Source organism: Emydura macquarii, unplaced genomic scaffold, assembly GCF_026122565.2.
Source record: "Emydura macquarii macquarii isolate MOO-44397 ecotype Brisbane River unplaced genomic scaffold, CSIRO-AGI_Emac_v2 contig_2975, whole genome shotgun sequence".
In the NCBI taxonomy this organism is placed as follows: Eukaryota; Metazoa; Chordata; order Testudines; family Chelidae; genus Emydura; species Emydura macquarii.
The window spans coordinates 2,188,990-2,210,215 of record NW_027133112.1 but is presented as its reverse complement, the minus strand read 5'-3'; the positions used below and the strand labels follow the sequence as shown (position 1 = coordinate 2,210,215).

The window sequence follows — 21,226 nt, the reverse complement described above, 5'->3', positions numbered from 1 at the left end:
TGTAGACTGTCACACCAGAATACCATGGAGCATTTCTGTATTAAAGGACTAGGATAAGTGGCAGCAACAGGACTGAAGGAGCTTCTTCAAGTCCTTCTACTTCAGAAAGTGAGAGCAGGGAAAGTTGGCCAGTCATCTGCTCAGCAGAAGAAGTAGGCAGGGAGATGGAGAGAGGAAGTGGGTCCTGCATGCTGACCCTATCCCAGTAAAACAGGAGGAAGGTACAAGCCAGTGGCCAGTCACTGAAGATCTGAGCCAGAAAGGTGGGCCATTTCCTGAAGTTGTGAAGACAAGAGAGAGAGTGACTGGGCCTTCCCCAAAGGGCTTGTTATAGGAAGGGGAAGAGGAAGAGGAATAATCAGACCAGGATGGTATTTGTATCTGGGAGTAATTAAGTGTCATCTGAGCAATAGGATCCCAGCTACAAAAAACCTCCATGTCTGACTTGTAGGATATATGCTTAGCATTAATTCACAATTATATGCTAATTCTATTAGCTGAAAAAGCTAATGGAGTGAAGAGCATTCTCTAAAATTCTCCTTATGGAACTTCTGTTTAAGGCAATTGCTTATGTGGGCATATGGATGAATCTGGACTTTCTGTGATCTACATTTATGGGAATTATTCATTTAAATTTAGTCAAGTAAAGTTGATGTTATTTTCCCCCACTCAGTTGTGGCACATGGTAAAATCACATCAGCTAAAGTCACATCAGAAGACTTGATACAGCTTCCTTCTTACACCTGCTCTCCCCATCACCCCATTTAAATAGAGAGATACCTAACATCTCCAAAGCCAGTTCTACCCAAAAACATTCAGAAATTCAGTATGCTGGGAGCCGATTGGGTGGAGAGAATAATGAAATAAAGCAGTTACGATAGTTTTGTTATGGCTTTCTTTATTGATAACTTTAGATTTTCTGATTAGTTTATATTTATATATATATTTATTTATATTTATATATTGCATAGATGTGTGGAAGGGAAAATATATGCCTGGTATGCATAGTAACCTGGTTATAGAAATGCATTTCAAAATTTGCAGATGATACAAAGTTATTCAAAATAGATAAGTCCAAAGCTGACTGTGAGGAGTTACAGGGTGGGGTTCACAAAACTGGGTGATTGAGCAATAAAATGGCACATGAAATTTAGCATCGAAAAGTGCAAAGTAATGCACATTGGAAAAAATAATCCCAACTACACAGACATAATGATAGATTCTGAACTAGGGCTACATTTACACTGACAGCGGCAAAATCGCCGCCGCCAGATCGATCTTTCAGGATCGATTGAGAGGTCAGTGAGACCCGCTCAATCGATCAGGAAGTCGACTGAGTTAGTCCACCCCCTCAAGTAGCGTAGCGCTGAGTCGACGGGAACGGCTCAGCGCAGAAGGGAAGCTGAGCAGTCGACATCAGTTACACAAACTACTCTGTGTAGTTTGCGTAACTCCCGTCGACTGCCACCGAATCACGCGGTCAGTGTGAACCAGCCCTAGGTGTTGCCACTCAAGAAAGACATGTAGGAGTTATCGTGGATAAAAATGATCAGTGATGCAGTACCCACCATCACCATTGGTAAATTGTTGCAATGGTTAATTATGCCCATCGTTAATTTATGCCTTATTTCCAATCTGAATTTGTCTAGCTTCAGCTTCCAGCGATTGGATTGTGTTATATCTTTCTCTGCTAGACTGAAGAGCCCATTTCTAAATATTTGTTCCCCATGTAGTTACCTATGGACTGTAATCAAGTCAACCCTTATCTCCTTAACCTTCTCTAAATAGATTGAGTTATTTGAGTCTATCACTATAAAATAGGTTTTTTAATTCTTTAATCGTTCTCATAGGTTTTTTCTGAACCCTCTCCAATTTATCAATATCCTTCTTGAATTGTGGGTGTGAGAACTGTACACAGTATTCCAGCCACAGTCAGACCAGTGCCAAACATAGAAGTAAAATAACCACTCTGTTCCTACTTGAGATTCCACTGTTTATGCATCCTAGGATTGCAATAGTTCTTTTTGACCACAGCATCACACTGGGAGCTCAGGTTCAGCTGATTAGCCACCACAACCCCCAAATCTTACTAGGATAGAGTCCTCCATGGCCTCTATGAATAAGTATGGCCTACATGAATACCAAGAAAATGTAACTTTTCCAATTCTAGAAAAGAAAATACACATCCCTTTATTTTTTATACCCACTCAACCAAAATCACAGACTTGGAGGGCAGAGGGTCAGTTCTGCTGACTTTTTTGGATGCAGAACTCCCATAGACTTCAGTGGAGTTATTCACCTGGGAGAGGCTTTAGGTCCAAGAAAGAGATTCCCAGTTTTTGTATTAGCCTTTCGCTTTTTCAGACCTTTGCTCCTGACTTCTTTAAGTCACGCATAGTGAAATGAGTTTTGGTATTATTAATTTAATTCCCATTAGATGTTGCTGGTATGGGAAAGATATAAGAATGGTGCATTGTCACAGATACATTGGGAGGTTGCCTAGCGTCTGCAACACTATACTGGAATCAACTACACTGCAGTTGGATTACACCATATGTAGACATACTCAAGGTAGCTTTAATTTAACTAGCTCAGGTACCAGTAGCAGTGAAACTGCAGCACAGACTTGAAAATGGGTTAGCCACTCATGTATGTGCCCAGGAGGGCGTGTACAACCTGTGCTGAAGTCTCTGCTATTAGCTAGATTAAATCTAATTTGGGAATGTCTACATGTGTTGCAATCACCCTTCTTCCCACCTTTGACTGTAGTGTAGGAATACTCCGTGTTTGCCTTTAGCTAGTGATATCAATCACTTGCTTTCAGAAACAATGCAATTCACTGAAAAATAAGCAGGAAAAATAGGGAAGAAATGCAATTATACATTTGAATCTGAGCTTTTAAATTATTTTTAATAACACTGAATAGTAAGTAATAAAAGTACCTGTCCTCCAGAAGCTGTCTTTTGTATAATGTCTTAGAGTTTCTATTCCAAAAACTCTATTTAGTAGAAGTAACATTTGAATATGGCAAAATGCCCCCCACACAAATCCTAGAGTAAAAATTTTTTTAAATGTCTCCTGGAATTGTGCTATAGAATGCAAACTTCATAGAAAAGTTGAATCCCTAGTATTTGAACTGGAGATCCTTTGACCCTTAAAAGCCAGAGGTCATGTGCAAAGGACGCCAGGAAAGCTGTTCAGCCTAGCTAGAACTGTTGGGTAACAGTATTTTTGTTAACATTTTCCTAATTCAAAAACATTTCTCAATATATTTAACCATTAAAGAAAGAAAAAAGAGGAGGGAAAATTCTCATCTGGTTAATCATTAATCTAGGAGATTTGAGTAATTCACTTGCTACTTTAACTCCTCTCCTTAGTGATTGTAGGGCTGCATTCTGCTCCAGACTGTGCATCCACATAGGAACCGAGATTGGGGATGGGCTCGTGGAGAAAACGGGTGCTGTACAGCTTCTATCCAGAGCAGGTGGGAGAGGAATGGACAGAACTTCGATTCTGTCTCTCTCAGTACACTGACTACTGGAGCTGAGCAAGCATGGTGGAGTGAGGCGTAGTAGTCTGCTGCTGATATAAGCCATCAGCAAACTACTTCTCCCTGGAGCAAATGGGGGAGCAAGAAGGAAATTGTCTTCTTGAGCCTGGAATGCTCCTCTTGTCACAATCTAACCCTTGTATAATAAATAAACTTCACAAAGCCTAGATTGCTGTCTGACCCTGGAAAATGCACTTAGCGTTGTCTTCTGCCCCTTTCCCTTCCTTTTAAATGCCTCTCACAGATTACTTTGTGTTTTGCTTCATTTTTTTCCTTTTCTTTTATTTTTCTTATAATTTTGTATATGGATTAGTAGATAAATATGCTCTAACATTCCAAGATATTCTATAATTTTCTGTTTCTTATTTATTCCCAAGAACTATGCATAGCTATTTTAAAGAGAAATTAGTTTTTCTTAGGATTGCAACAAAAAAAAATTATTGTAATGCAAATAACAAAGTGAACATACCTGCTGAGGTCCCAGCGCAAAATGTCTGGCTGCATTTCAGTGCCACTATGCCCAAAGAAAAACAAACTCACTCTCTGAACCAAACATACCCTTGAAAAGTAATGTCAATGTGCTTCTCAGCACCCTCACACAGCTAATCTTGTTATGTAGAGTGTGTTGAAAACTAGATGAACGCCAAAACAAATGAGAGTTTCATATTTAATGATGAATGATTTTGGAACAAAATGTATCAATCCCAGACAAAAATCATTACTGAGCTGTAGATAAGATAGCAAATATGTATTAATAACTTGCAGGGGGTGGGGAATTAATGGAACAGTCTACTTTTTAAAAACACACATATGTACAAAAAACCTGGAAATTCAATGTTTGCAGTTCAAAAATTTTAATAAAATAAATAAATGTCCTCCTATGTTACCACTCTGAGAACACTTCATATTAGATAGGTGTGGGGAACTGGAGAATAGCGATATTATTCTTCAGGAATGGGGGTGGGAGGGTGTATGTGTGGGTGTGTGTGTGCATGTGCATGAGTGTGTGTATTGTGTGGGTGCATGCATGATGGGTTACTTGCAAGGGAGCTAAATCAAAGAGGTTGTTAGTAGACCAAATAGGAAAGGCAAAACAATAACACAGATAAGAGTCCAGGAGGGAACAATGGGGAAGCTGTTCATTAAGGATTGTTCCCTATCTGACTCCATCCAGGTTTGATCTTCTCAACACTCAGTGTGGGATCAAAGGAGGACACTAAACCATTAGAGGACCCTTGGCCTAGAAAAGGGAGAGGGGTTGGTGAGCTAAGAAAGGCTGCCCAGAGAGTGTCAGAGAGGACTGACAAGGATGCAAGGAGGCCCCCAGACTGACTGAGAAGCAAGCAGGGTACAGCTTTGTCCCAAAGCGAAGTCTTGTCTTCTAAGGGGCTTGAGGGGAACTCCAGGTTTAGGCTCCCAAAGGAAAACTCCTGCAGGCACCATGCCCATTGGGCCTGCTACATATGATGGTAGGAAGCCAGAGGGTGTAATCTGGAGACCCAGTTAGAAAGTGATTGGATCTTAGGGTCCCATCTGAAAGCCAAGTGAAGGCATGGGCCTGTCACTGGAAAGGGATCTCAGAAGGGGCAGCCTACCTAGGGGCCATGACTCATATGGGCCTATGAAATATTTCCTTGAAATTTGGCAGGTTAAATGTTAATTGGGCCTGAAGTTCACAAATATACTTTGACAGCAAACTTCATAAACTACATCCACCATGGTTTGTGTAGCCTAACTGCAGGAGTGCACTATGTTTTAAATGTCTCCAACGTAGGGAGTGCACAACATAGATGGTGAGAGATTAATATGTTTCTATGATTTCCAGTGCCTATGTCAGGCAGTTATGGCCCCAGTCCATCAAAGCACTTGAAGCACGTGTTTTACTTTAACCTATTTAAAGTTAAGCGCTTGCTTGAGTGCTTTGTAACACTGGGAGCCTAAATTAGGAGGTCTGGGGTAGCAGTTGGCTAGGTCTTTTGTTTGTATGTAAAGTGCAATTATTGTTAGATTATTGTTAGATTATGCCACTTATACAGCTTCCAAGAATCTCAAAGTGCATTATAAACATCAGTATTTTTAGCTTCACAGCCTCATTGCGAGATAAACAGGTATCATTGTAAATAAACCACAGATGGATTAAGTGAGTTGCCCAAGTTGACAAAGGAAATCTCTGGCAGAGCCAAGCATAAATCCCAGGTTGGCAAACTGTCATTCCTATGCTTGAAGCACAAGACGATCCTTCATCTTTTAAGAGTCACTGTGATATTGGGTGTTGCTGTTGTCTAAGGGAGAGTGACTTGAATCTAGTTTCTTTGGTCAAATAGATGGTGAATGGTATGCACATTTACATGTTCAATTTAATCCAATTTGTATGTCCAGTTTAGTTAGTGTTACGCAGCTCAAGATGTCAATTTTGATGTGTGAAGTTTGTCTCATGTTTTTGGATGGGGGAGGGATTGTGGATGGGAACACACTGGTAGTGTTAAAGTTATTTGGGGGAGGGCATTGTCTACTTTTTTCATATTTTCTAATGTTTAGAGGTTTCTTTTAAATGTAAAATTTGAATTTCCTGGCTTCCAGATACATGGGTTTTTTAGAGGCATAGAAGATATCCAAGCACTAAGCCAAAAGACACAGTGGTTCCGAAACCACCATCTTCTTATGATAGCAAAAGTTAGAGAAAATGAGCCACCAAGAAACCAAACGCTATGTAGGGAGAAGGAGTAGTCAGGCTATCCCCAATGCCTCTCCCTATTATGAACACAGGGGAAAGGAGGAGAGAGGTTCTAGGATTGCTAAGCTAGGAATGGGAAAAACAGATAGCCTTCTTCCGATCAAATGGCAGGGAGTGTGACAGAGATTTACGTGGCAAAGTGTCCCCTGTTCTTGGACCTCAGATCAGACAAACTCACTGCACCAAGCACACTGTAAAGCATATTTATCCATAAAGAGGAACTACCATGTAAGGTATCTACAGATATCTCATCACTCATTAAGATTCATAATCATTGCAAGATGTTAGTACAGATAATATTTAAGGAATAATATATTTATACTGAAAGTATGCTTTATGGACTGGGAGTAGAAGTTAGTCACCAGGAGTTAATGTATCTCAGTGATGGTCCCTTCAGGGAAGGGGGGAGTTGTCACCCTACCCTGTTTGGCCAGTGATGCAATGGCAATGCAAGATTCAATTGTTTGCCCTTATGCGATACTGAGACTTTGAATGGGAAACCATCAGAGGCAACGACAAAAAATCGAAAAACTTAAAGGTAAAAAAGAAAATTTACAAGAAGACAGGGATTTGCCCTATGTGTGAATAGAAACAAAGGCTGTTTTCACTATAACACAGAGGAGGGAAAGGCACTCTGTGTCCGTTCACTGAGAAAACTTCTTCGGAGAAAGCAGGTTTTCATGAACATTTGGATCCTGGTTCTTATGAAACCAGCCAGCTTTGCAACAGACTGAACTTTGGGGAAATCTGCCTTATTACATAGCAGAAGCAACTCTTGATAAATGTAGACCCAGGTTTGAGTTTTATGATTTTATTTTGTGGTGTAACCACTTGGTTTCATCAGTTTTTCCCATTTCGAGTTAATTCTTTATTCTTTCCTAAATAAACCTACTTTTGTTTTATCGTAAGTGCTCACAAGTGCTGTGTGGTTTACAGGAGTGGAGGTTTAAGGTAAAATTGATAAATTAGGGTACACTGCTCCTTTGGGGGCAGTGGACCTGGAATTTCTGAGAGTAACCAGTGTCAGGGGCTGGATATCACAGGGTTACAGTTCAAAGGGGACTCACGTTCTAGGGTGTAACTATTGTTAATCTGCAAAGTGAAGAAAAAGGTGACACAGCCCAGAGGAAAGGGCTTGGGTGGCTAAGAGGCTGGTGGTGTCTGGGAGCTGACATCCAGCTAAACATAAGCAGGTCTTCCTCACGCTGGAGGCAGCAGGGTAACAAGGTGACTCACAGTTGTGGATGTCCTGAGAACCATCACAGGGAGGAAGAGAGAGAGTGAGAGCTTCCAACTCACTAGCAGGTGGATGAGGGGCCAAGAAAGAGAAGTCAGAGCCTTTTCATTATTTGGGACAACAGGAGGGCCCTCCACCTCCTTCTATGCAGCCATAGGGAAAGCTGCCTTATGGTTCCATTGGGGCAGAAGGATGCATAGTATCATATAACAGCATGACTTGAGGGAAAGAGAAGAATGAAGGGGGATAGGGCATGGCTTTATTTTAGAATTTCTCTGAGGCTATGTCTACACTGACATATTTGCCACCATCAGATCGATTTACCAGGTTTGATTGAGTGGCAGTGAAAATATGCTCAATCGATCCGGAAGCCGATCTAATAAAACCACCTCCCCAAAAAGCATAGCGCTGCGTCAACGGGTACGCCTTTCCCATCGGCGCAGCACAGTGGAGACAGCACACTAAAGGGAAGTTATGAAGTTGACAAGAGTTACACAAGCTACGCAGAGTAGCTTGTATAACTCCCATCGACTGCTGCCGAATTTTGCCGGCAGCGTAGACCAGGCCTGAGAGAAACTTAAAACTAGTTAAAACTTTGCCTTGGTTCTACTGCTAGTCTATATTGTATGCATTTGGGTGCATAGATGAGTAAATGAAATACCATTTCTGCAGAAGATAACATCACCCATTAGTTTTTCTTTACTAAAAGGAAGCAGAAGGTTGATTGCCATATGAAATACTTCCTTATCTTCCTTTATTTACATGTCATCTTGTCATTACTTAAACAGTACTATGCTTTGACTTTATTATAGTTCCTAAACGTTGCTTTTTGTCCTTCTCTGTCCTGTCCTTTGTTTCTTCTGGAAGACTGATGAAGACGAGGATGTAGAGGTATGGTTCTTTGAAAGAGCATGTGCTGTGCTGTGAGATCTAATTCTAACACAGATAGTATGGAATGCTCAGGTCCATTAGCTCAACTGGAACCATGCACTGTAACTTTCATTCTCCTGGCTTTTTTGACTTTATCTACTATTTATAAAGTAGCTTTATCCATTAGTTTAAATGCTCCCCTGAAAATCCTGATTTGGGGTCTTAATTACCTGAAACTTCCTTTCTCCTGTTCCCAAAATCTATTAATTAAGTTGACAATTCCCTTAAATACCCAAAACGTCAATAATCTAGTGTCAAGGGAAAACCACTATATTTTGGATAAAGGTTCCTATGACAATGGGATAATCAATGTTATCCTATGTAAGCACAAATCTTAATCTTATGAGCAGTTCAAACATCAGTCTATAGAGATGCAAAACAAAATGTAGTGATTCTGCAACATCTACAGTGTGAATCCCAAAGAGTTGAACAGTGGAGTGGTTTATGAACTTCTTAAAATTCCTCTTAATAAGTGACTCTGCAAATAAATCAATATTGTATCAGCTGATATACCTGCTGTATTCCGAGTGGAACAGTCCATTGTAATAGATAGCATCTTATTGTGTAAGGCATTCTGTCTTCAAAAATAGCTCACTCATCAAATTCAACTAACCAATTTGATTGGCTGAATGCCCAGCGCTTCATAATGACAGTCATTTGTACAAGGGGCTAGTCTTTGTGGGTAACTTACATCAGCATTTGAAAATGAAAGATATGTAGGAAGCTACTTATCTGGGACCTCTTCTTCCCCAAACATTATAACTTAATATCTGGGTGGGGCAGAAGATGAAGAATCACCAAAGGAATGATGATTTGAACCCATTAGATGGAACACTACATGCTGTTGATTTAACGTTTGTGTATAAATATTTGGCTAATGTGTGTATTCTAACTAATGGTTATATGATGATTGTCTTCTTTGGTTCTTCTGTGACATTTTTATCTGTTAACTTTTCAATCTACTGTCAATATTATTTTTAAACCAAGATTTGCATGCACTGCAGTAGAAGTTTATCACTAATATTTTTCTAACCTTTGTTTTCACAACTCTAGCACTTATACATTTTCTTCCTCCAAATGAGGCAACCTGATATTTTTAAAACAAATTCTGGGCATGGACCGTCAGCAGTAAATCTCAAATTAATATATTTAGCTTAGTGCCTTGTAAGGATCATTGCTTTGTTATTTGGTTAACTTACAGTTCTAATCTGACAAATCATTTTGTTTAAATAGTATCATTCTCTCAGTGATTTCCAGATCAAATATTTTCAGTTTACAAGTAAAATGATGGGGTTTTCCTAACAGCCAGCCCTGCAAACTTAATGTAGGCTTTGAGAATCAAGCTGGGTTCTTTCCTTCTAAAGTGTCATCACCAGTAATAAAAGCTCTGTGGGATTTCTTGCATGTATCTGATTGGCCTTATAATAGGAAATTAATAAACAATCCTGTTTATGGTGCAAGAGGAGTATCATTCAACACACTTTCTCAGGTCTGAATTGTGTCTGCAGGGCTAACAGGAGTAAGGAGATATTAAAAAATATTTTAGCCCTGGATGTTTGCAAATATTACCCAATACAACACTGGGGCAGATCTGTTGAGTAACAAATTACCATTTTTCTGTAATCTCTTTTCCAAGTAGAATCATACTTTAAACATTCTTTCGGACAGTAAGAACAATGAGAGAAAGTGGCACATTTTAACCTTAACATCCATCGGCTGAAATAGAAATATAACATGCTCCTCCTCTGAGAACATCATACTGTTTTAAAAATGTTTTGCTCTGCAGAAGTTCTTAGAGATCATCTGATCCTGCTGTATGTTGTTTGCCTTCATTCCTAGATTGGTTTCTTCTTTAACTGATGAAACCTCAGCCTACTGTTGTATTAATTTGTGTTACGTAAATGCAGCTAATTTAGAAACTGTTTCTTAATGTTGTCTTGGTAATACAGAAATCATACACAGACTGGGTAAGTGAAGGGCAGATTCCAAAATCTGTTTAAGGTTTTGTTTGTTCTTCTTACTGCTGCCTGCAATTTTTGTGCTCCAGCCATGAAATTATTTGGCAGCATTTTTTCAGTGTTGTTCTTAATGTATTTTTAACTTTCTGTAGGTAGTTGCTATTAGAACAGCTTGACTGTTGTCCATAGATATGAGGGTGGGGGTAGAGGGAGAGGTTAGAGACAGCAGGAAAATGTCTCCTTTCATGGACAGTGAAACTACTCTTGCTCTGCCAAGTTACCAGTAGTTGATGCTACAGAACAAACGTACCTACTCCTTACTTAGCTGACTTGGTTCGTCTAATGTGCCCATCACTGTGGTATTTGAGCCTCAAGAGTAGGCCCTTACCCTGTGTCACACAGCAGGTCTTTGTTTCACACACTATCCTCTGATGGAAAAGGTTATGAAGATTAAAGCCCATACTTATGCTTCGGTTTTTTTGAGGATTTTATATGCACCTTGATATTCCTTAACTTATTGTAGCTATCAGTGTCTGTCCTCTTGGAGAGAAGTGAATATTGTCTCACTCTTTTTTTGAGCCTAACTGTACTACAAATGAGTCCATGCAGGCAAGGATCTCTGACGTATGCCTACTGCTTAGTATGTGATGTGTGGTATTAAACAAATGGCATCTTTTCTTTATTATTTTCATTCTTTAGAACTAAATAACTTCAATGCAAAAATAAAAACTCCTCTGACGCACACCCCTAGTTGTCACCTACCCCTCCCCACACACACACTGGAACCCATATGGGGTATCATCAAACTATAACCCATACTGGGGGGACCCCATCCTGAAATAAATCTTCATGAGTCCTATTCAGGCCTTCAAACAACCCTGAACCTCTCCAACCTCATTATCAGAAGCAATTTCCACACAGACCAGGACACCAACTCAAAGCGACACCAGACCCTGCCAGAGCAACAGATGCAAAACCTGCAGACATATCTCCACTGCTACAATGATCAACACCCTGCACACCACACCTTTCAGGGTCCATGGGTCCTAAACATACTGATCGCAACATGTGGCGTACCTCATCCAGGATACTAAATGCCCCAGTACTACTATGTGGATGAAACCAGACAGTCACTACAGTTTCGAATGAACTCACGCAGGAAAATGATAAAACACAAGAACACCATATCACCTGTGAGTGAACACTTTTCCCAGAGTGACCGCTATATATCTGGCCTATCAATCCTCCTCAAACGAAAACCTGCACAATGCTTTCAAAAGACAAGCCTGGGAGCTTAATTACATAACTTTGCTAGACACTAAAAATCATGGACTGAACAGAGATGCTGGATTGATGGCTTATTACAACAATCTGTAGCCCACTAACAAGCTCCTCGGCCGCTTCCCCCCCTTCCTTCCTATGACTAGAAGAGTGTTAAACGGGCCACTTCACCTTGAGTGATCCCTTGAAATATGTGTTAAGTACTTACAATAAACAATCTGCTCCATTTTGTATTTAGCTGTGACACTCTGCGTACCTTTCCTAGACCTGAAGAAGAGCTCTGTGTAAACTCAAAAGCTTGTCTCTCAGCAACAGAAGTTGACCCAATAAAAGATAGTACCTCATTCACCTTGTCTCTCTAAGACAGGGGTGGGGAACCTTTTTTCTGTCAAGGGCCTGATGGTGGCCCTGGCGGCGGGGGAGAATTCGGCGGCTGCGCAGTTTCACGGCAGCGGCGGGGTTCCGTGGGGGGCAGTGCCCGCCGCCGAAGTCCCCCCGCCACCGAAAAGGGGCAAACGGCGGCAGGGTTTCGGTGGCGGGCACTGCCCCCCCCCCACGGAACCCTGCCGCCGCCGTGAAACCGCGCCACCACCGAATTCCCCACCGCCGCCAGGGCCAGACCAAATGATTTCGTGGGCCTTATATGGCCCGCCGCGGGCCGGACGTTCCCCACCCCTGCTCTAAGACATTGTCTACACTAGAAAGTTTTGTCAACGCAAGTTACAGCAGTGATCAAAAAGCACTGTAATTACAACACTTGTGTCTGAAGTGCATCCACAGTTGGTTCCTCTAGCATTGACAGTGAGAGCAGTGCACTGTGGGCAACTATCCCACTGTGCAACTTGCCACCTTGTGCCGCTATGGGTTGTGGGAAGGCAGAGAGGATCTCAGGGCATCATGGGTGTGGGTTCAATATCCCATGATGCAGTGATTTCCATCCCATCATTTCATAGGTTTCCGACTGCATTTCATGGCATTTTTCAATGGCCCAATTTTCCTGAGCACCCGCCATTTTTATCTGAAAGGATGAATCCTGCATTGCTCTCCATTATTGTTGTCAGTGTTCTGAATACATCGTGGCTGGTCGCAGGGTATATCATCAGCTCCCCATCAGAACTCGAATCCAAGGCGCCTGATCTGCTGTTTGCCATGCAAACAAACAATGCCAGATTACTGTTTGCATTCATCGAGCATCTGCATTTGGTGCACCGCCGCTTTTGGCACGTGAGACAAGTACTGAGTAGTGGGATCACATCGTTATGCTGGTCTGGGATGATGAGCAGTGTCTGTAGAATTTTCAAATGTGCAAAGCCACCTTCATGGAACTCTGCGGAGCTCACCCCTGCCCTGTGGTGCAAGGACAGCAGAATGAGAGCTGCCCTCGGTGGAGAAGCACATGGCAATTGCTGTGTGGAAACTGTCAACTCCAGACTGCTACCATCAGTCGCCAATCAGTTTGGAGATGGGAAATCCAACATTGGAGCTGCGTTATCGCAAGTGTGCAGGGCCATTAATTGCATTCTGCTACAAAGGACTGTAACTCTTGGAAATGTGCGTGAAATAGTGGCTGGCCTCGCAATGATGGGATTCCCTAACTGTGGCAGGGCAATAGATGGCGCACACATCCCGATTTTGGCCCTGGACCATCTTGCAATGGAGTGCATCAATAGAAAGGGGTAATGCTCCATGGTTCTGCAGGCGCTTGTGGATCACCATGGGCGTATCACTGACATGAAAGTAAGTTGGTCAGGGAAGGTTCATGACGCATGCATCTTCAGGAACATTGGCCTGTACAGAAAGCTGCAAGCATGGACTTTCTTTCCAGACATCTAATGGAGGATGTTGAAATAGTGATCCTGGGAGACTCAGCCTGCTACCCCTTACTGCCATGGCTCATGAAGCCTTATATGGGCAACCTGGATAGCAGCAATGAGCACATCAATAACAGGTTGAGCAGGTGCTGAATGACCATTGAATGTGCATTTGGCAAATTAAAAGCTTGCTGGCAATGCCTTTATGACAGGTTAAACCTAAATGAGGAAAATATTCCCATGATTATAGCTGCCTGCTGTGTGCTCCAAAATATTTGTGAAACTGAGGGTGAAAAGCTTCCCCCTGAGTGGATCGCCTTGCGGCTGAATATGAGCAATCAAATCTCAGGGCTACCAAAGGGGACATTCGAATCAGGGAGTCCTTGAGGAACTGTTTTGACAATGAGCACCAATAAGGTGTCTTTTGTAAACAACACTGTGTCATGCTATGACTGCCATCCAGCTTGCACTGTGTATCAGTGTGAGGTGCAACCACCATGTGCAAAAGACAAATAAAGATTGCTTATTCTTCATGGAGGATGTCTTTATTAAATAACAATTATTCACATACATGAAAAACTGGGCTAGAGAGGAGAAAATAGTGAAGGGCAGTGTCACCTATGCCACAGCTGGGTGTAAATCCAGCTAACTTTCTGGAGGGGTGCAGTGAATGGGGTACCGAGACAGGCTGGGAATTTGATAGGAACGTGTGGGTGGAGTTTGGGGGGGGGGGGCATGGAAAGCAGTTATGTATTGTCTGCAAGGGGGGTGGGCATGAATTCTGTGTGCAGCATTGTGAGTGACTTTAGCAGCTCCATTTGCTCCTCCATAGCTTTTATCATGCGCTCATGACTTGCTATCACTCACTCCTGGTTTTCCCTCCTCTCCTGCCTATCAATTTTCTGATTTTTATACACAATGTGTCTCCAAGTCCTTTTTTCTGCCTCAGAGGCCTGGAGGTCTTGGAACATCTGTTTGCTTCTCCGTAGTCGTTTTCTCATCAGCCACAGGAGCTTGGCAGGTGTGGGGGGGTTTCCCCTCAAGTGCACATCTATAGAAGCACACTAAACAATGAAGAACTATTGTGAGTGCAATAACAATATTGATGCATTACTGTAAAATACACCTCTTTCTCACTGTCCCCTGGCAAGCACACAGCTCAATGATCAACCAGGGCATGGTGAGTTGTGCCAAGGGGGAAAAAGGGGGCACACAAGCTGGGGAAAAGGCTCTGGGTGGTTGTTTGGAGTATTGATGAAAGTAAATGCGGACAAAATTTACAATTGAGCCAGCATTTTCCACAGGCGGGTGCCATAGAAGTCGATATCTCACTCATGAGAGTAAGCAGGGATGCTAGGGTGCATCTCCTCCATGAGAGCAGCTTCAAACCAAGTCCCTATGCTGCTTGCCTGTGTGCTGCTTTGGTCCCTGCACAAGTGAATGTCAATTGGCATGGGAAAGTTTCCTACAATAGGGAAAGAAACAAAGCAGCTCCACCGAGGAATCTCTAGCAGAGGATTAGCAAGTACCTCCAGGAAAGTTTCCTAGAGATCTCTCTAGAAAATTCCTGTGAAATCTCTGTGTGCATTAACACACTTTATGCCACACTGCCTAGCTGGACAAGGGAATGGGAAGCATATGCAAACACAGCTACTCTTGTGCATTCCTATCCATTCAACCAGCTGTATAATGCAACAAAGCAAAGAACAGCTGTAACTCATGTAACCAATCACTTACCCAAGCTCCCCTCTCCTGCATCCTGCATGCCAGAGCTGTAGGGCTGGGACTGGCTTGAACACTCCTGGGTTGAGAAAAGATCCTGGCTCCCCATGTCACCAAATGACCCAGTCCCCAGCTCCGCATTGTCTTCCAGTTCGACATCCTTGTCCATGACTTCTTCGTTGGGGTTGAGTCTGGTGTCTGTTACCCCCGGGACCACGAAAGTAGCCCCAGGTCTCTTGGAAGTGGAGTCATTGCCCAGGATGGCTTCCAGCTCCTTATAGAAATGGCAGGGCTTTGACTGTGCACCAGAGTTACGATTTGACTCCCTAGTCTCCCTCCCCTGCTGCAGTTCCTTTATTTTCCCACAGCACTGCGGTGTGTCCCATTCATGGCCCTTCTCTGCCATTAAACGAGAAAATTGACTGTACACAGCCTCCTCTCCCCAAATGCCGATCAGATCTAGAAGCTCCAGTGTGTTCCAAGTAGGAAAGCATTTGGTGCATGGAGCCACTAAGGTCATCTGGAAAGATGAGATGTGAGCTTTCCATACCAACCAAGCAGGAAGTGGAGTTTCAAAAATTCCTGGGACTTTAAAGGGGGAGGGGCAGTGGAGTTCAAACTGATGGCCAGAGTGGTCAAGATGGGAATTGTGAGATACTTCCTGGAGGCCATTTACCACAACAGAACCAAGCGTGGTATCTACACTGACACTTTGTCGCTAAAAGTTTGGTGCAAAAAGCTCTATGCCGCTCGTTGAGGTGGTTTTATTTTGTCACAAAATCAGGGGAGTTGGGTCGGCAGGGGAGGGGATTGCGTGTGTACACCACCACTGTTTTGGCACAAAAAGCTGTTTTTAGTTGACAAAAGTCTCTAGTGTAGATCAGGCCTAATTTAGATCATGTCAATTAAACAGCACATACTTTTTCCTTCTGCAGTCTGGAAAGTTCTCCAGCAACTCCACTCCATCTCAGAGCCAACCACAGGGTCTGCAGTATGCTGAAGATGCCGCGGAGCACGAGAACATGAAGGCTGTGCTGAAGACCTCCTCTATCAGTGGGGAAAGCACCACTGCACTAGGAGTCCGCACTCGAAGCAGAGCCAGCAGAGGTAAATGCTGTGCTTTTATTTTCTCAGCTCCCTTTTGTGCATTGTCGTTATTTATTGTATGTATTAGAGTAAGATGTTGAGGCCATGACCCCGTAGTGGGGGGGCTTACAATTTAAACAGTCAAAAAACAAAAGGCAATTTTTGTTATCCCCATTTTACAGATGGAGAACTGAGGCACAGACACATGGCGTGATTTGCCTAGGATCACGCAGGTGGTCTGTAGCTGAGGCTGTGGGAATTGCAATAAGGAATAATGACCACTAAAAAATGACCCCTTCCTGCATGAGCCTGGCTGCCCTTTCAGCCACAATTTGTATTCCTCTAATCACTTTTTATTATGAAATATAAATGAGGTCTACTTAGTTTTTCCAAGAAAAGCAAGTTGAAAGTAGCCATTAGGCCACAAACTATTGCTTACCAAGGCATCAGTGCTCATGGGGAATGGTGGGGGAGGAGGAGGATCCACAAAGTCCTCAAAGGAATAAAAGAGATTATAAATGTATAAACATTTCCCTGCTGTTTGATTTATCCTGTTGCACAAAACTGCTTTTCGTAGGGGACATAAAAGTTTATATCATATATACAACCTCAGTGTTGTTTTTGTAAAACAGATTTTTTTAAAATGAAATGGAAGATGAAGAATCAGTCACAGCAATCACACAAAACTATTCCACAGTGAACACTAGTAGTCTATGGGTGTAAGGCTTGATCAGTACCAGATGAATGTACAGATTGATGTTATTTAGTGCCACGTTGGGTAGGTGACCAGCTGATAAAGAGAGAACAGATCGGTGGCAGGTCATCTACCTGTTATAGGTAGCCATGAATGTGCTCATAACTCTAGCAGCTATTTCTTCTCCCTTTGAAGTCAACAGTTGTCAAGTGTCAGGACTGAAACCTAGGAAATCAAATATTGTCCCAGTCTACGGTACGCAGACCCACAATTCTGACAGAGGAGTTCATTAGTACAACCATCTCTGGCAATAAGATATCTTCATTTCTTCTCCAACATGTGATCCGCTGAGATATCTATTCATAAGAAGAGCGGCACTTCTTTCTTGCTGAATCATTTCACCGATAGTGGACTCATTAACTCACTTTCCTTTCACATTTTTTTCTTACAGCTGTGGTTTTTCAACCAGTGCCCATGGTTGTGGAGTACAGGTCATGCACTAAAATTTAAGTTATTAATTCTCTGTGGAAAGGCCTGCTCTTCATGGTATACCTTTCCCTCGTGTATGGAAATCTTATCCGTCACTGATTCCTTTTGATACCACTGTTCTCACTGATACTATACCTAGACCCTGCTCTGCTAGTAAAATGTTTTCTGTGAATTTTATTAAAGCTTTGATGCCTGGCTCCAAAAGCCTTAATTTAAAAAGCATGCTGAGTAGCTAAGATACACAGGAGAAGTAAATAACTCAAGCTGATCTGCAGCAAGCTAATCAGCTGACATAATTCATTAGTGAGCAGTGTGCCCTCTAATAAGATTCAGTTCCTGTTGGCTTAAAGAATAGCAGAGGCAGCAGTAGAGTGAGACAAACAGAAGCCTATTAGGAGCCCTGTCTTAATAGAAATGCTGTTGACAGGGGCCAGGGAAAAAAGTAGCAGGACACATTGCTAATCAAGACTTCTATTTACTGTCATTAGTGAAGTACAAAGGGATGGTCCTATCATTTATTTATTCTAGCTGAGTGTGTTTACTAAGCTAGCTCTTTTGGAAAGCTCATTGTCATTATTCTTCCGACTGACTGACCTTCAAATTATTAAGAAAAACAAACAATAATTTCGAATGGAGAAACCAAAGGATGTGCCTGATGGAGGGCTCTGTGCAACAAGGAGGGCCATAATTCCATAGATCTTTTGGGTTCAGAGACATGGCTCATATTTTTGGGGATTATTTTGGTTTTTGGTTTGGTTTTAACCAAAATTGCTTATTTAGCTGCTCAGTCCGAGCATTTTGCCAACTACTTTTGCTTTTCTGCTTGTAACAAAGCATACGCAGTTGTGCTGGGATATATCCAACCACACAATGAAAAGGTGATTTCCTCCTTTCAAAAGGGAAAAAAGATGTTGAAGCAGATTCTTTCCCCCACTGCATCCCCTTTGTGTCACTCTTGGGGCCCAAACACTTGGAAGCAGACTTGATACAATCAGCTTCTATGCCACCTTCTCTGGCCCCAGCGTAGGGAGCAAAAGGAAATGTGATAAGAGCATGCTGCATTCCAGAAAGCCCTAGCTGGTGAACCATCTCTGGGAGACTATTGCCAGCTGCAAAGTCTAGAGCAGAGCCATAAGTTTAAGGCCAGTGCAGATTCAGGGATCCATAAATCCCTTAAAGCTCTCACACTCTCTGCTGATGCAACAGAGAAGCTGGGGCATTATCTAAAATTTTCTATAAAGAGTAGAGGATTTTACTGTGACAATTTGAAACAACAATCCTGGCACTGCTTGTTGTCATTCTGCAATGATCCAACTGTAAACAAAAGTGATGTGTGTGGGGTATTCTTTTTCTAAGAATACAATTCTTTCCAGGCCGTATCGGTTCATGGAATGCTGGAGGTGATGATTCTCCTAATGCTACAGATGATGCAGCTGATGAGATCATGGATCGAATTGTAAAGTCAGCCACCCAAGTGCCAAGTCAGCGAGCGGTGCCTAGAGAGAGGAAGCGGTCACGAGCAAACAGGAAGTCATGTGAGTATCTCGGATAAATGTGTAGCAATGGAGAGGAAAGCTGTCTGTCCATCTATCTCTTTTCATATGCATATCTGTGTGTTTGTATGTATGTATGTGTATGTGTGTAAATGTATAGGATCAATTCCTTAGCTTGCATAAATCAACATCATTCCACTGATTTCTCTGAAGTCTATACAGCTGAGGATTTGTCCTGAAATGTTTCCATTTAAAATTCATATTTAAACTTTTTGGTGATAGGCTATTAGCATTATTTAAAATCCTCTTAGTATCTTGAAAGTTTAGAATTAGAGATTTTGCTCAGGGAAAACACCATAAAACATAATGTAAAAATTAGGGCTGTCAAACAATTAAAAAAAAGAATCACGATTAATCATGTGATTAAAAGTATTAATCGTGATTAATTGCGCTATCAAACAATATTAGAATATAATTTATTTTTAAAATGTTGGATGTTTTTACATTTTCAAAAATATTGATTTCGATTACAACACAATACAAAGTGTACAGTGCTCATTTTATATTTATTTTTATGACAAATATTTGCAGTATAAAAAAGAAACAAAAGAAATAGTATTTCAGTTCCCGTCATACAAGTATTGTAGTGCAATCTCTTTATCATGAAGTTGAACTTACAAATGTAGACTTCTGTAAAAAAAAAAAAAAAACTGCAGTCAAAAATAAAACAATGTATAACTTCAGAGCCTACAAGTCCATTCAGTCCTACTTCTTGTTCAACCAATCGCTAAGACAAACAAGTTTGTTTATATTTATGGGAGATAACGCTGCCTGCTTCTTGTTTACAATGTCAACTGAAAGTGAGAACAGGCATTTGCGTGGCACTGTTGTTGCCGACATTGCAAGGTAGTTACGTGCCATATATACCCCTTCAGGCTTTGGCCACCATTCCAGAGGACATGCTTCCATGCTGATGACGGGTTCTGCTCAATAACAATCCAAAGCAATGATGACTGACGCATAATCATGTTCATCCTCTGCATCAGATGCCACCAACAGAAGGTTGATTTTCTTTTTTTGGTGGTTTTTCTGTATTTTCCACATCCGAGTATTGCTCTTTTAAGACTTCAGACAGCATGTTCCACACCTCGTTCCTCTCAGATTTTAGAAGGCACTTCAGATTCTTAAACTTTGGGTCGAGTGTTGTAGCTATCTTTAGAAATCTCATATTGATACCTTCTTTAGGATTTGTCAGATCTGCAGTGAAAGTGTTCTTAAATTGAACAATATGTGCTGGGTCATCATCTCAAACTGCCATAGCACGAAATATATGGTAGAATGCAGGTAAAATCACAGAACAGGAGACATACAATTGTCACCTGATGAGTTCAGTCACAAATTTAATTAACGCATTATTTTTTTAATGAGTGTCATCAGCATGGAAGCATGTCCTCTGGAATGGTAGTTGAAGCATGAAGGAGCATACAAATGTTTAGCATATCTGGCATGTAAATACCTTGCAATGCTGCCTACAACAGTGCTGTGTGAATGTCTGTTCTCACTTTCAGGTGACATGGTAAATAAGAAGCAGGCAGCATTATCTCCCATAAATGTAAACAAATTTGTTTGTCTTAATGATTGGCTGAACAAGGAATAGGACTGAGTGGACTTGTAGGCACTAAAGATTTACAATGTTTTCGTTTTGCACTTAGGTAACAAAAAAATTTTTCTACATTTGTAAGTTGAACTTTCACGATTGCACTACAGTACTTGTATGAGGTGATTTGAAAAATACTGTTTCTTTTGTTTATCTTTTTTACAGTGCAAATATTTGTAATAAAAATAATAGTATGAAGTGAGCACTATAAACTTTATATTTTGTGTTGTAATTGAAATCAGTGTATTTGAAAATGTAGAAAAACATCCAAAATATTTATAATAAATTTAATTTGGTATTCTATTGTTGTTTAACAGTGAGATTAAAACTGCAATTAATCGCGATTAATTTTTTTAATCAAGGTAAAGCGAAACAAATTAATTGCTTGAGTTAACTTCAATTATTTGACAGCTCTAGTAAAACTACTCTATGGAAGTCACAATTAATATCAGGGGAAGAAAAACTTCAGGGCTTGAACCTGGCTTCCAATATGTAGACCACATTGCTACATATTTTATAAAATCAAGTATTGGGCATGCAAGCCCATACCTATTATTACTGGTCAGTTACTGTTGTAGGCAATG

General features: G+C 41.4%; 1 protein-coding gene across 11 annotated transcripts in view; it reads left to right on the top strand.

The window, feature by feature from the left end:
- Nucleotides 1-21,226, top strand: part of FHOD3 (formin homology 2 domain containing 3) — a 586,676-nt gene that overhangs the window by 540,546 nt on the left and 24,904 nt on the right. For 8 of the 11 annotated variants that reach the window (XM_067569968.1, XM_067569966.1, XM_067569965.1 and 5 more), the window contains 3 exons: nucleotides 8,389-8,412; nucleotides 16,159-16,330; nucleotides 18,866-19,027. In XM_067569968.1, coding sequence (XP_067426069.1) covers nucleotides 8,389-8,412; nucleotides 16,159-16,330; nucleotides 18,866-19,027 — 358 coding nt within the window. The remainder of the gene's footprint in view (nucleotides 1-8,388; nucleotides 8,413-16,158; nucleotides 16,331-18,865; nucleotides 19,028-21,226) is intronic. The other 3 variants (XM_067569969.1, XM_067569967.1, XM_067569961.1) reach the window with 1 other exon arrangement.